A 15,713-nucleotide genomic window follows, 5' to 3' on the forward strand; every position below is an offset into this window, starting at 1 on the left:
GACCGGGTCGCAGGTGCCGCGTCCCTGGGGAGCAGTAGGACGGTAGGGCGCCGGCAGAGGCTTCCCTTCCTGCCTGCAGGGGAAAGTGGACACCCCTGGCATTTGCAAAGAAAAAAGTTATCCCTGCGTCTTCCCCCCCTCCCGCTTCCATTTATTAGGATTTCAAGGCTGCCCAAAAAGATGAGTCTAAAAAATGTAGAGGTGAGCGTCACCGCATTTAAAAGCTGCACCAGAGGTTGGAAACGAGTTAATTTTGTCCAAACAAGATGACGTAATTGAGGTGAAAAGCTTAAATGAATTTCCCACAGTCATGAAGCTCATGGCCCTGCCCTGCTCTCCTGAGTATTTAGTTTTCTGGAAGAGCTCAGATCCTTTGAGTGTTCATTAAGATACTTGCCTATTTTCTAACTAGATTAAAGGGCAAGGGTTCAGAAAATGCCTTTCAGTTTTGTTACTGCTTCAGAAATCGAGGAAAACGAATTTTGGTAACACATTCTCTTAACAGGTTCACAGCCACAGACAGCCACAAGTTTACTTTTAACACCTAGAAAGCTTATGCTCTCCAGGGAGAGGATAAAGAATGCCAGAGCTAGGGGATCCCTGGGTGGCGCAGCGGTTTAGTGCCTGCCTTTGGCCCAGGGCACAATCCTGGAGACCCGGGATCGAATCCCACGTCGGGCTCCCGGTGCATGGAGCCTGCTTCTCCCTCTGCCTGTGTCTCTGCCCCTCTCTCTCTCTCCCTATGACTATCATAAATAAATAAATAAATAAATAAATCTTTAAAAAAAAAGAATGCCAGAGCTGTCCCATTCTCTAGGACCTTGTCAGATGACGAGCTAGTATCATAGACCCATAACAGGAGCCATCATTTATACTGAGCTCTTACTATGTTTCAGGTAGGGTTGCAAGCTTTCTACAAGTGTGACCCCATTTAGTCCTCGCCACAACTTGATGAAGTACAGACTCTAGTTATCCCTATTTATAGAGGTAAAATGGCTTACCCAAAGTCTTAACTATCAGCAAGTGATGGAGCCAGAAAAATAGTGTCTCCAGAGCCTGCAGGTAAGGGACTTACCTAAAATTAGTTAAGTGACAAAACCAGACCTTGAATTTAGGTCCTCTGTCTCCAAATCTCTATATCCTCTATACCAGCTGTCCTCAATTTTTTGGTCTCAAGAACTCTTTACACTGTAATTATTGAGGACCCTAAAGAAGTATTGTTTATGTAGGTTATATCTATATTTACTAGAAATTAAAACAGAAATTTAAATATTTACTAATTCATTTAAAATAACATTAAAAACTCATTTCTTGTAAATAAAATTTTTCATGGAAAAATAACTATTTCCCAAAATGAAAAAAATCGGGAAAGAATGGCATTTTACATTTTTATAAATTTCTTTAATGTCTAGTTTAATAGGGGCAGCCCGGGTGGCTCAGCGGTTTAGCGCTGCGTTCAGCCCAGGGCCTGATCCTGGAGACTCGGGATCGAGTCCCATGTCAGGCTCCCTGCATGGAGCCTGCTTCTCCCTCTGTGTCTCTGCCTCTGTCTGTCTCTGCCTCTCTCTCTCTGTCTCTCTCTGTTTCTCAAGGAAATAAATAAAGAAAATCTTTTATTAAAAAAAATGTCTAGTTTAATAGAAAACTGTTGGATACCCCACTTTTTTATAAAAAAAAAAAAAGAAAACTGTGGGATTCTCATATTTGCTTCTGCATTCAAACTGTTACTTAGTTTTGGTTGAAGTATATGAAGAAAACCCAGCTTCCCTCAACTATGTAGTTGGAGAAGGAATCAGTATTTTAATAGCCTCTTCAGATAATTGTGACTATTTTTTTAAAGATTTTATTTATTCATGAGAGACAGAGAGAGAGAAACAGAGACACAGGCAGAGGGAGAAGCAGGCTTCATGCAAGGAGCCCGACATGGGACTCGATCCCGGGACTCCAAGATCACATCCTGGGCCAAAGGCAGGCGCTAAACCACTGAGCCCCCCAGGGATTTCCAATTGTGACTATTTTTAATACTACACTAAAATTCAACAAAAGGTGGCTTCTTAAAGGTTAGTTGCAATAGGGAATCTAAAAACCTATCAGTGAATATTTTGTACTTTGATACATTAAAATCCATCAGTCTATCTTGCACTTTGAATGGATCTTTTACCTTTACATGATTTATGACATCAAGCATTAGTGATTTGGAAAATATCAGCTCACTGTACTATTCGGTCTTCCAAATGTTAACACATTTCATTATACTATATATATATATATTTTTTTTTTAATTGTCACTGATCTCATTAGAAGAGCCTTTAAGCTGTCAAGCTCTTAGCAAATAAAAGTTCTCTAAAGTCTGCTTTTTTCTTGAAAAGTCACATTTTATCATTGGCAATACTGTCAGTTGTTTTCCTTGAATGACAAGCTCACTTTGTTTTCAAGAGAAGCTCTGTCAAATAGGTAAATCTGACTAGCCCTAGTTTCTCTGTTGTACTTTTAAATAAAAATGATGTCCCATGAAAAAAAAGTAGGCAGTTCAGTTAGCGATTCAAATAATCTATCAAGTGCTTTTTCCTCAACAGACCAGAGTGCGTGGGTATGCAGGACTGTTTTATGCATGCTATTTTGTCACACAGAATATGAAAAAGGCGTGAACATGAGGGTTAATATTTAATAAAATTAATAATTTTTACTTCAAGAACAGTATTCTTGTGAAGTGGGCACCATTTTTATTATGAATGCATGGCAGTGCATAATACAATGACTGACAATACAATTTATTTCCACTCCTTAATTCCTGCTAAAGCGCCAGTAGTTTCACCCACCATTGCTTTTGCATCAACAGTGCAAATGTCAAAAGCAGCAAAAAAAGCAAATCATGTCGCAGTATTAATAGTTTTGATCTTGTGATCCAGCATGCGTGGACTACAGCAATTAAATGTGCCCACCTTGGCATGAAATACAAAAGTAACGAATAACAGTACCTACCCTGAACGAGTTCACAGTCTTAAGAGGCAAGCAGGTAAACAAATATATCTCAAGTGTCGTAACAGAGGCAGGAACCAAATACATTGATAGTTACAAAAGGAGTTACCAAATGTCTAGGTATACCTCCAGAAATGGTCTTTTTGTAGGTCTTTGGTAGGATTCAGGAATCTGCATTTTAAACAAGCACTTCAGATGATTTAGAGGCAGATAGTATGGTATCTACACTTTGAGATCACTGCCTTAAGCAGTATAAATTTTAGGTTCCCAAGAAGGCTCAGTTAGTAGGTAGGTTCAGAAAAAGAGAATATTTATGGTATATCACTCAAAACCCACTTAATTTCACTAGCTGTTGTTTGCAGTTGTATGTATGAGAAAAAACTTAAAAGGCAAAATCTGACACAAGCTCTACATCTTTACTTTGAATTCTCTAGTGCAGGAGGCAGCAAACTTTTTGCTGTAAACGGCCAGATAAATATCTCAGGCTCTGTGGGACATAAGGTTTCTGTCACAACTAATTAGGTCTCCTGTTGTAACACAAAAGCAGCTAGAGACATTAGGTAAACAGATGAGTGTGGCTGTGTCCCAACAAAACTTGTTTACAAAAGCAGGCAGTGGGTTACATTTGGCCTCTGGTGCTAGGCAGTTGCTGACTCCATGCTATAATACAAAAGGTAATGCTAATTGCCAGTAAGTTGCCTAAAGAGCAAAAGCAGGAGTTTAAGGGTCATGAGACAACTAGATTTCATATCCAAAGCTGAAAAAATTGTTAGGCATTGATTCTGAATTCCCATTTCTTTCCAAAATAAACCGTATTTCAGTATTCACAATGTACTTGTTGAATGCCTATGAAGGCATTTGGTATGAAGATACATAGTTTTTGGGGGCAAGAGTCCTCAATCCCTGGTGGACAGCTAGGTACCCCAAATTGAGAACACTCCACAGTTGTCTTGGATGCTCTTACTATAAAATAATAAGAACAGGGCTTCAGGCTGTGAGGGTGATTCTCAAACTTGAATGAATGGAAGAATATGCTAAGTAGATTCTTTAAAATGTAGATTTTTAGGGAACCCTGGGTGGCGCAGCGGTTTGGCGCCTGCCTTTGGCCCAGGGCACGATCCCGGACTCCCGGGATCGAATCCCACATCGGGTTCCCGGTGCATGGAGCCTGCTTCTCCCTCTGCCTGTGTCTCTGCCTCTCTCTCTCTCTCTGTGTGTGACTATCATAAATAAATAAAAATTAAGAAAAAAAAAATTTTTTAAAAATGTAGATTTTTAAATCCAACACCCAGAGATTCTGATTAACTAGAAGAGTTTCATCAGGGGCATGTGGGTGGCTCAGTCGGTTAAGTGTCTGCCTGCCTGCCTGCCTGCCTGCCACTTAAGTCATGATCATGGGTTCCTGGGATTGGGCTCCCTGCTTAGCCGAGAGTCTGCTTCTCCTTCTCATTACTCCCTGTGCTCACTTGTTCACTCTCAAATAAAAATCTTTATTTTTTTTAAAAGTTTAATCAGAGAGGTCATGAATCTACATTTTAATCAAGAACATACCGGCTGCTGCTATGAGGCAAGGTACTTAAATCAAGAAAGAGAAGACCTGAGTTACAATTTTGGCTGTACCACTTTGTTTATAAAACAAGAGTGTTAGAGAACTAGAAGAAACCTTAATGATCCCCAGTGTGATGTTCTCTCCAACCCAAAGTTGGTGATTTTTAAGTCCATAAATCATTGATGAAAATCCATTGTATTACTTTATAGCCACAACTGAATAGTTCCTCTCCTCAGTTTTAATAATCGTACAATGTTTTTACTTTGAAGAAAATGATTTTTACTTCCCTTAGGATATATCTGTCTTCCTGCAATGAGGGCTGTTCTGGAGGCTGATAACCTGAGAACTTCAGTTTAAGCTGTGGGGCAAGCTGTCTCTCCATTAGCTCTTGGAGGTTTCCATCAAGCCAAGACTTCCTGTTGGCTAGGGTTGTCAGACTGAGCTGTAGGGGCCAAAGGCAGGCGGCCCTATGATAGGCCACATTGGCATATTGAATATTTAAAATAAAAGTTACTTAATGAGGTGGCTCAGTTGGTTGAGCATCTGCCTTTGGCTCAGTAATGATCCCAGAGTCCTGGGACTGAGCCCCAATTCAGGCTCCTGCTCAGCAGTGAATCTATTTCTCCCTCTCCCTCACCCCCTCTGCCTACTTCTGCCCACTCTCTCTCTCAAATAAATAAAATCTTTAAAATAAAAATTACTTAAGAGACAGGCTATGCAAGGAGACTTAGACCCTCCTCTGTCCCCTGAAAGCAGGAAATAAGACTCCCATGTGAAAGGTAGCCTCCCTGTACCAGGAGGTAAAAGAGACATTCTTATCATCTGAAGATGGGAAATTTAGAGCCAAGAAGGCTGTGTAAAAAACCCTTGTTACTCTTTACTAATTGACTACCACAGCCCAAATTCTGCTTAGAATTCCTAATTGAACCTCCCAAAGTTGTTTTCTTTCTCCTGTCAATTCTTCACAAAATTGTCTGTCTAAAAAGTATAAATACTGCCTGCCTTGGTCACTTCTTGAGGTCTCTATTTCATTATTGGGCCTCCATGTGCACATAATAAAACATGTTTTTTTCTCTCATATTAATCTGTCCCATGTAAATATAATTCTGAGTTCAGCTGGAAGACCTTGAGAGTAGAGGAAGAATTTTTTCCTGCCCTTCAGAGCCAATGTAAATGTAGCAAACCACAAATGTTAAATATAACACTTTTAGAAAATAGGAGAAATTCTTCAGGAATTGGGGTTAAAGCAGAAGTTCTTAGAGACTTGACACCAAAAGTCCAATCCGTAAAAGGAAAAAAATGATAAATAGGATTTCTTCAAAATTAAAAACTTTTGCTCTGGGAAGACTCTCTTAAAAGGATGAAGAGACAACCTGCAGACTGGGATAAAATAAATGTAAACCACACATCTGACAAGGGACTTGTATCTAGAAAAAGAACTCTCAAAATTCAGCAGTGAAGACAGTGGAGCCCAAGTTTGGTTTCAATACCATTTTTCAGTAGCAGGAAACAGGGCTTCTTGGAGAAGTAACTGATTCTAAAACTAGAACAGGAAATATCCAAGATAAGCCTGGAGATTCTTCTAATGCCAGAAAGTAAAGGGAGGGGGTTTAAAAAAAGCCACACACAATGATGCGGGTAAGCCTAAAGGACACAACTTAGAGAGCTCCCAATGGCCAAAGCAGAAAATCTGAGTAACAAAATACGGTAATCTTAGATCATAACACAAAGTATAAAATAAATATCTATGAATCCATACTGATATAAATTGATTAGACAAATAAATGGGAGAACAAACAAATATTCCTTGCAGAAATTCCAAGGAATTTATATAGACAAACACCTTCAAGGAGGTGGAGGAAAACTCCCTATTCCTAAGCGTGACACTGTATATAATGACTTCCTTCCACAGAGTAGTCTGGAAAAGGGGGGAAAAAGTAATCTTATGGTAGGGAAACCTAACAAACTCTGCCTCAGCCAGGTGATTAAAGTTAACATCAATAGTATAAGTTATTTGATATATGATGAGAAAGACACCTCTGGAAAAACATCAGACAAATCCCAGGCAGTCTACAAAATATCTGGCCAGTACTCCTCAAGAAGGTCATGGTCATCGGAAACTGTCACAGCCAGGAGGCTCCTAAGAAGATATGATGGCTAAATGTGATGTGGTATTCTGAATGGGATCCTGGAAGAGGAAAAGGATGTTAGGTAAAAACTAAGGAAATCTGAAGAAAGTATGCATTTTAATGAGAATCTATCATTATTGGTCCATTAATTGTGTCAAATGTACAATAGTAATTTAAAGTGTTAATAGAGGGATCCCTGGGTGGCGCAGCAGTTTAGCGCCTGCCTTTGGCCCAGGGCGTGATCCTGGAGACCTGGGATCGAATCCCACGTTGGGCTCCCGGTGCATGGAGCCTGCTTCTCCCTCTGCCTGTGTCTCTGCCTCTCTCTCTCTCTCTCTGTGTGACTATCATAAATAAATAAAAATTTAAAGGGCCAGGGAACCTTTAAAAAAAAATAAAAAATAAAGTGTTAATAGAGTGTGGAGTATAAAGGAACTCTGTAGCATTGTAAGTTTTCTATAAATCTAAACTATTCTAAAATAGGAAGCTTATTAAAATAAGTCCCCCTAAAATGAGCAAAAAACCCACACAGACATTTCACGGGAGGATATACAGGTGGCAAATAAGCACATGCAGAGATGTTCAACATCATTAACTACTAAGGAAATGCAAATTAAACCACAATGAGGTATCGATACATATCTATCAGAACACTTAAAATAAAAAATAGTGACATCATCAAATACTGGCAAGGATGTGAAGAAAATCATCCATGCTGGAAGGAATGTAAAATGGTGCAACCACTCTAGAAAAGTTTGGTAATTTCCTACAAAATTAAGCATGCAACTACACTATGACCCAGAGCTGCATTCCTGGGCATTTTTCCAAAGAAATTAAAACCATGTCCACACAAAAACCTGTACATGAATCTACATAACAGCTTTATTCATAATAGCCCCAAATTGGAAATTTGTATGTCTTTAATAGGTAAGTGGTTGAACTGTGGTATCCACATCATAGACTTAGCAATAAAAAAGAACTACTGATACAGGAAACAATTCACATGAATCTCAAAGGAATTACACTGAGTGAAAGAGAGCCAATCTCTAATGGTTACAAAACTGTATAATTCTACTTATATAACATTCTTGAAATGGGAAACTGATTGCCATGGGTTTAGTATGGTGGGAAAGGATAAGTAGGTGTCAATAGAAAGAATAAATGTGGTGGTGGAATCGTTCCGTATATTGACTATATCAGTGTCAATATGCTAGTTGTGACACTGCAGTAAGTTTTGCAAAACATTACCATTGCAGGAAACTGGGTAAAAGGTACATGAAAGCTGTGCATTATTTAAAACAGCATGTGAGGGAATCCCTGGGTGGCTCAGCGGTTTAGCGCCTGCCTTTGGCCCAGGGCGTGATCCTGGAGTCCCAGGATGGAGTTCCACATCAGGCTCCCTGCATGGAGCCTGCTTCTCCCTCTGCCTGTGTCTCTGCCTCTTTCTCTCTCTCTCTCATGAATAAATAAATAGAATCTTAAAAAAATAATTAAACAGCAGGTGAATCTACAAGTATCCAAAATAAGAACTTTAAAAAATACAGTACCCCCAGTAAATCTAAATTTCAGGAAAACAGGCATTTTTAGTTATTAGATGTCCCATATACTATTTGGAATGTATTTGTTTTTAAAAGTGATTGTTATTTATCTGAAACCCAAATGTAACTAGGAGTCCTATAATTTATTAGACAATACTATTCTTAACATTAGCCTATGAAGACAAAGTATATATTGCAAAATATAAAGACATTTAAGAGTTGACTGGCAGAAAATGTGTGCTGATCTCAGAAACCCCTAAATCCTCACTCTCTGAGCTGGTACCTCCTCTCCCTCACATTTAATTACAACAAATGTGCCCACTACTCCTGATGAGAAAGCCACATTGAATATAAAATCTCCCATTTACACACAGCAATGTAAATTATTCAGACAGAGATGCCTGAGTGGCTCAGCGGTGGAGTGTCTGCCTTTGCTCAGGTTGTGATCCCAGGGTCCTGGGATCAAGTCCTGCATCAGGCTCCCAGTAGGGAGCCTGCTTCGCCCTCTGTCTCTGCTTCTGTGTCTCTCATGAATAAATAATCTTAAGAAAAAAAAAATTATTCAGACAATCCTCCCTTCCTAATTTCAGATGTAAAAGAGCTATTCCCAACAGAGATTTTGAAAAAAATAAAAGCAAAATAGGAAGCATTTTCTAGAAATAATTTTAGGTCTCCAGTATAACACAGTCAAGAACTAACAGACATCGGAGAAAATATCTCTAGCATGATTAAGATAGAGATCAAAAAAGAAAGGAAAAAGCAATTTTGGAGGAAATCCATTATTTAGTAAAAAGGAAACCTTGAGAAATTATCACTGATCATCCTCAGAACATACTACAACTGCAAACAAAATCAGAATTCCATAAAGGAATATAGAGAACAAAAAAATTCTTAAAATTTAAAAATATACAGAAATGTAAAATTCAGTGATTTAGAAGATAAAGGCAAGTAAAGCTCCCACAAAGTACAGGAGAAAGGCAAAAAGTAAAAAAAAAAAAAAAGTGAATCAAAGAACCACTCTAGGGGTGCCTGGGTGGCTCATTGGGTTAAGCATCTAACTCTTGATTTTCGCTCAGGTCATGATCTCAGGATTGAGATCAAGGCCTGCATCAGGTTCTGTGTTGGGCATGGAGTCTGCTTAAGATTCTCCTGTCCTCCCCTCCCCGACTCTGTCCCTCTCTCTCTTAAAAAAAACCAAACCAGTCTAAGAGGTCTATAACAGAAATTCTAGAAAGAGTTAACAGAGATGAGGGTGATGGAGGGGGAAAATAAACACACAAAATCAAGACAATGTCTTAGGACTTAGGGTATGAGTTTCCAGAGTAAAATGTGCCCAGTAAAATGCACAAAACCCACACCAAAGCTATACTGCTAGAAAATTTCAGAACATGAGACAAAAATATCATACAAGCTTCCAGAGAGAAGGGTTTTATACAAAGGATCATAAAAATACATTTTCAAATATGCAAGATGTAAAAAAACGATTTCTCAGGCAACCTTTTGCAGGAAGCTACCAGAGAATATGCTCTACCTAACTGACAGAATAAATTAAGAAAAAGACAAACTACAGAAAACAGAAAACCAGCAGGAGAAGCAAAGAGAATCCCCAGGGTAAGTAGATCCCAGAATGATAATATGCACTCAGAACCTACCAGTTCTCTAGTCAGAAGGCTCCAGGGTAGACTACTTCAGGAGTTTGAAATTGATAAAATACATATCTGAACATCTTTTTTTTTTTTTTTTAAGATTTTATTTATTCATGAAAGACCCAGAGAGAGGGAGAGGCAGAGACACAGGCAGAGGTAGAAGCAGGCTCCATGCAGGGAGCCCGACATGGGACTCGATCCTGGGTCTCCAGGACTGCACCCCGGGCTGCAGGCAGTGCTAAACCACTGGACCACCAGGTCTGCCCAATCTGAACATCTTAAAAGAAGATTTACACAAATGATGGAGGGTTTGACATCAAAATTAGCTATAAGTATGTGGGCAAATGATTAACTGCAGGGAAAAAAGGGAGTTGTTCAGGAAAGGTAGAGTAATCACAGTTTACAACATGACAGCTCTGGTTAGCATTTACATGGTCATAATAATGTACAACAAAATCATCATATAACTAGATTGGGGGGAGTAGCTTTTGAGTTTCGGAGGATGAGGACTGAGATGTGTGTATGGTAAGAGCAGAGAGATAAACCTAAACCTTCAGCCTCTATAGAGTAGAGGCTTCTGGTAAATCAAAAGAAGCACAATTATGTTCACTAAAAAATATGGAGAGGTGCCTGGCTAGCTTAGTCCGTGGACTGTGCAACTCTTGATCTTAGGTTATTATAAATTCAAGCCCCACACTGGGTGTAGAGATTACTTAAAAAAATAAAACCTTTAAAAAAATAAATAAAAAATTAAAATATGGAGATAACACCCAAAGAAGCCAGAAAAACAATAACAAAACTCAAAAGTAGGAGAAGGAAGGAAATAATAAAGATTAGAAGTAAAAGATAATAGTAACTAAAAAAACAATAGAACAACAAAAATATGGAGATAATTTGTTAAAGACTCAGTTGAAAGTACTTGCTTTTGTAGAAGAGAACAAGGTACTGGGAGCAGGAGCATGGTCCTTGTCACAGAACTGACTCTTTATAACTTACATAGAATTATAATTCCAGTCATCAATTATCCATTTCCCAAAAATCTTTTTTGTAAATGCCAATGTAATCTATAGTCTTCAACTTTATTTTAAATCTGCCTACCTTTAATAGTATTACATTAACCAGTAAAGAACTGGGGCGCCTGGGTGGCTCAGTCAGTTAAATACCTGCCTTCAGCTCAGGTCATGACCCCAGAGTCCTAGGATGGAGCCCTGAGTCAGGCTTCATGCTCAACAGAGTCTCCGATTCTCCTTCTCCCTCTGTTTCTCCCCCTGCTTGTACTCTCTCTCTCTCCCTAACAAATAGGTAAAATCTTAAAAAACAAAACACTAAAGAACTGTTTTCAAAATCTATTTTGAAAGCATTTAGGGACACCTGGGTGCCTCAGCAGTTGAGCATCTGCCTTTGGCTCAGGGCATGATCCCAAGGTCTGGGGATCGAGTCCCACCATCAGGCTTCCTGTGAGAAGCCTGGTTCTTCCTCTGCCTATGTCTCTGCCTCCTCTCTGTGTGTGTGGGTCTCTCATGAATGGAGAAATAAATCTTTTAAAAAAAAAAAGGCAGGCATTTAGAAGATCTCCAACAATGTAGACACTAGCATAACCCATCATCCAGAAACTTCATTAGGGCATATTTGTCTAAATACTAAATATATATGGCATTTATATATGAAACAATAGTGGCATATTATAAAGAAGACATAGCTGTGTTTAACATGCCAGGTCTGGGTAACTTTATTCAAGACTTTGACAAAAACTATCCCCAAAGTAATATAAATTAAGATACTTTTAGAAAGTCCATATGTGAAACTCTGAGAATATTTTAAATTCAATCTGAAGTCAATACTAGGTCAAATATTGAACCAAACCCACAGATCATAAATACCATTTTCCTTCTTAAGTTCATTATATTTTCTGAAACAGATTACCAATTTAGCTTTCCTTTCTTTGATATTTGTTTTTGTTATCATTTTAAATGGTTTACATCTTTAAATTCTAAGTTTGTACTTAATCCTGACTTATCCAAATGCGATAACCTTTCCTTACAGAAGAATTCCAATTAATAAATGTAGAAGATTGAGAAAAACAGAGAATCACCATTAGAACACCACAGTAGTAGTAACTGACACAAGCAAGATCTGGCAATGGATGTGAAAATGAGTGGGCAATAGTTTAAGCAGAAACAGGATATTTGCATAATCTCAAAGTATCTCCAGCAAATATTTAGTCATTACAAAGAAAAATGTAATTTTACAGTAGAGAATCCTAGCAAATGCCACCTTAGAGATTAAGGTTAACAACACCAGAAACACATTGTGACATCAGGTGTTATCATACACTGTCACAGATTGGGAGGACACTACAGAGACATGACAACTAAATGCAAGGTAGGATTCTGCATGGGATCTTGGAACAACAGAAGGACATCAGTGAAAAAAACAAGAAAATCTCTACTTTTTTAAATCTCTACTTTAGTTAACAATATTGTATCAAGACTAATTTCTTAATTTGACAATTGTTCTATGGTTATGTAAGATATTATTTAACATAAGGGGAAGTTCAGTGAAGAGTATACAGAAACTACTAATTTTACAACTCCTTAGGTTTAAAATTATCTCAAAATTAAAAAAAAAAACTGCTAAAAAACATACACACATATATATGTGCATAATGTGTGTGTATGTGTGTGTCTGTGTGTGTATAAACATCGAGACTTTGTGGAAATTGGTATCTTGGGTCTTCAGTTAAATAGCAGTGTTCTCTCCTGAATTAGTCACTGTCTCACTAAGTCAGCTTTAAGGTTCTCCCCTTTCTAAATTTTTAGTTTCAAGTACATTTTTCTAATTTTCATAGGAAGCCTTTTTTTTTTTTTTTTTAACATTCCTGTATTAGGCCAAAAAAGAAAATCCTAGAATAAAATTGTCACCATATTATCTTATAAAATCACTCATCCCATCCGTAAGACCCAGCCAGTATTTTTACTCCATTTCTTCTCATCATGTGTTTGGTTTTGTTTAAAAGGAGAGGAGATGGAGGTGCCTGGCTCAGTCAGTTGGATGGCCAACTCTTGATCTCAGGGTTGGGAGTTAAAGCCCCACACAGGGCTTCCACATTGGGCATGGAGCCCACTTTTAAAAAAAAAAAAAAGGAGAGGAGATGGCTGACAGATTTATCATTATTTATAGGCCTCATAGTCTAGAAAAAAGTTATCATTTAGATATCTTATTAAGAAACAGCTGTTTTTCCAATAACAGATACTGTATACCAGAACTCACTTCCAATAGAAAAAGTAAGTCATTTACCATTTACCTAAGTCTCTTCTACACCATAGCATAGAGCTACCCAAGCAAGCCCAACTAAGACCATTTCAATATCCCTTTCTTAAATCTGGCTCTGAAATGACCATTATTAATGGTAACCAACATCTTTTTTTAATAAAACAATTTGTCATAGGGAAATAAAGGTAAATATCAAATCTACCTTTAAAAGAAAATTTTCCACTCTTACTATGGCTGATTCATTCCCTGAGCATGAATTCTGTTTACCCTCATTGTTTTTTATTATAAACTGAGCTGAAATCTGCTCATAGGGATCCCCATGATGAAACTAATTATTTTAGATAGAGAAGTACATTTCCAAGTGGTCACATTACTTTTGCAGTTATTTCTACTAACTGTGGCATTTAATTTTTTTATCTGTATCTATCATAATGCTCTACATGGAAGCAACAGTAGTGAAAAGATAATTAAGGGATAGGGAAGGGCAATTTTAAGGTGGATCTTTATCCAAATACAATAAAAAAGCAAAAAAGAAAATGGCCACAAACATTTATTCCTGTGCCTTTGCCATCTCCCAATTCGCCTTCTAGTATTAACATTAAAACTAGAAGTGGTAAAACTCTACCTTAATGATCTATACAAAAAAGGGGCCAATGTACCTCAAGAACTCAGTACACATTGCAATATGTTCAAGTGGTGAAAAGATATAAATTCATTCAGAACTGCCATACTATCTGGCTGTCAATATAGTCTCATGAATAATTATATTAAACATATTACTACAAAACGTACCAAGAAGTAGAGAATAATACTATATTTATGAACTGCAAATAACAAAACAAAACAGAGGTCCAAGAGGGCTAAAGTCCAAGCTGTAATTTACACATGAAGTGTATGTTGAAAGCAGTCACAATGTACAAAAATGTGACAAGTAATCCAGATGGTTAAAAAAACAGAGCCTGTTTGCCTCAGATTATATCCAGTCTCATCTGGTCGATTTTTGATAAGCCTGTTACATAAAGCGTGTTTCCCTCCTGCTGATAAGAAGCAGCTTGTAGATATCCACAAATTTCTTAAGGAGTGAGTCTACTTGGCAATAACGGTAACTCCACAGTTTCCTATTACATTCATTGGTCTGAAAACTGAAAACAACTCATAACTAAAATGTTCTTTCAAGTCCTTTACCAGTTTTTCAAGTTTTAATCAAAGGAAAGTTGGAATGTATTGCTTCTCGTCACCAACAAGCATTTCAAAAAGAGGGCTAATTAACCAAAATCAAGAGTTCTTTGGTCAAGTTAGTAACAGGCTTCCCCTTTGTTCTAAATCCTTCATAATCCTTTTTTTTCCAACTTTTCCAGTATGGCCTGGATTTTACAAACAGCCTCTTTCCTGGCCTGTCGGACAGAGTCCTGGCCCCCAGTTTCAACTGAATCCAGTTCCAAAAGCTCCTTGGTTAGCATTTCTTCCAGAAGCCAGTACGCTTTGTCTGTCTTTTTCCCTACGAACTCTTCTACTTCTTGCTCGAGATACTGGACCTTCTCCAGCACATGTATGATTTTTTTAATACTTGGGGGAGTACCTTCATCTGAAGATAAACACTCTTCAGGAAGATTATCATTCTGATCTTGACTGCTTGGGTGTTCGTTGGTAGCATTACCATACAGCTGAGGCTCTGCACTATATTGGACTTGGGAATCCAAAAGATCTGAATGATCACTGTTCACTGTTCCCGAGGACTCGTACTGATGGACATTGCAAGGGAAGTTGTGCCGGTTCATTCCTTGGTCAGACTGGCTATAGGGGTATGAGGAGTCCTGGGGGTGGGAGAGCAAAGAGAGGAAAAGAGCTGTTTTAATGGGAATCCATCAATACCAGATCTGTTAGCCTACATTTTTCACCTGACCACGAACGTACTAACAAAACTGGACGTCCGTCCTTAATCATTTGAGAAAAACAAAGCCCTAAAAAAGATAAAAGAAGTGCTCTGTCAAGTAAAAGGCAGAGAATGCCTGAGTATAATGGTTGGAATCTACCCTGAAGTGCTCATCATCATGAACACCTCATAATCTATCTTCCCACCTCACATTCCACAGTGACTTAATAAATAAACAGGAATTAGATAGTTTTTCCCCTAAAGAGTTAAAACCTTTTTAAGATGAAAAAGGAACCCACCCACAGGCAAATGATGTTCAAATCTAGGGTTTAGGGCAGCCCTGGTGGCTCAGCAGTTTAGTGCCGCCTTCAGCCCAGGGCGTGATCCTGGAGACCCAGGGTCGAGTCCCATGTCAGGCTTCCTGTGTGGAGCCTGCTTCTCCCTCTGCCTGTGTTCTGCCTCTCTCTGTCTCTGTGTCTCTCATGAGTAAATAAATTAAAAAAAAAAATCTAGGGTTTATACAATTTCACACTGGTATCATCTTTGGTCTACAGATGGAGGTAATAAAATATAATCTTTGATTTTGTTTAACATTCAGATAGTAGTACAACAAACAGTAAATGAACATTTCTCTGTCTTTTCCAAAAAAGATGTGAATCTAAAACTGCTCTAAAAAATAAAGTTTATTCAAAGAAAAAAGAAACCTGGTTAGGTAAAGCTATAGGC

General features: G+C 38.2%; 1 protein-coding gene across 3 annotated transcripts in view; it reads right to left on the reverse strand.

Moving 5' to 3' along the window:
- Nucleotides 1-7,521: 7,521 nt before the first annotated feature.
- The window catches only part of BAG4 (BAG cochaperone 4), a 38,055-nt gene continuing 29,863 nt past the window's right edge, over nt 7,522-15,713 (reverse strand). For all 3 annotated transcript variants that reach the window (XM_038560080.1, XM_038560082.1, XM_038560081.1), the window contains exon 5: nt 7,522-14,928. In XM_038560080.1, coding sequence (XP_038416008.1) covers nt 14,443-14,928 — 486 coding nt within the window. In that variant the 3' untranslated portion in view covers nt 7,522-14,442. The remainder of the gene's footprint in view (nt 14,929-15,713) is intronic.

The sequence above is a fragment of the Canis lupus genome, chromosome 16 (assembly GCF_011100685.1).
Source record: "Canis lupus familiaris isolate Mischka breed German Shepherd chromosome 16, alternate assembly UU_Cfam_GSD_1.0, whole genome shotgun sequence".
Lineage (NCBI taxonomy): Eukaryota > Metazoa > Chordata > Mammalia > Carnivora > Canidae > Canis > Canis lupus.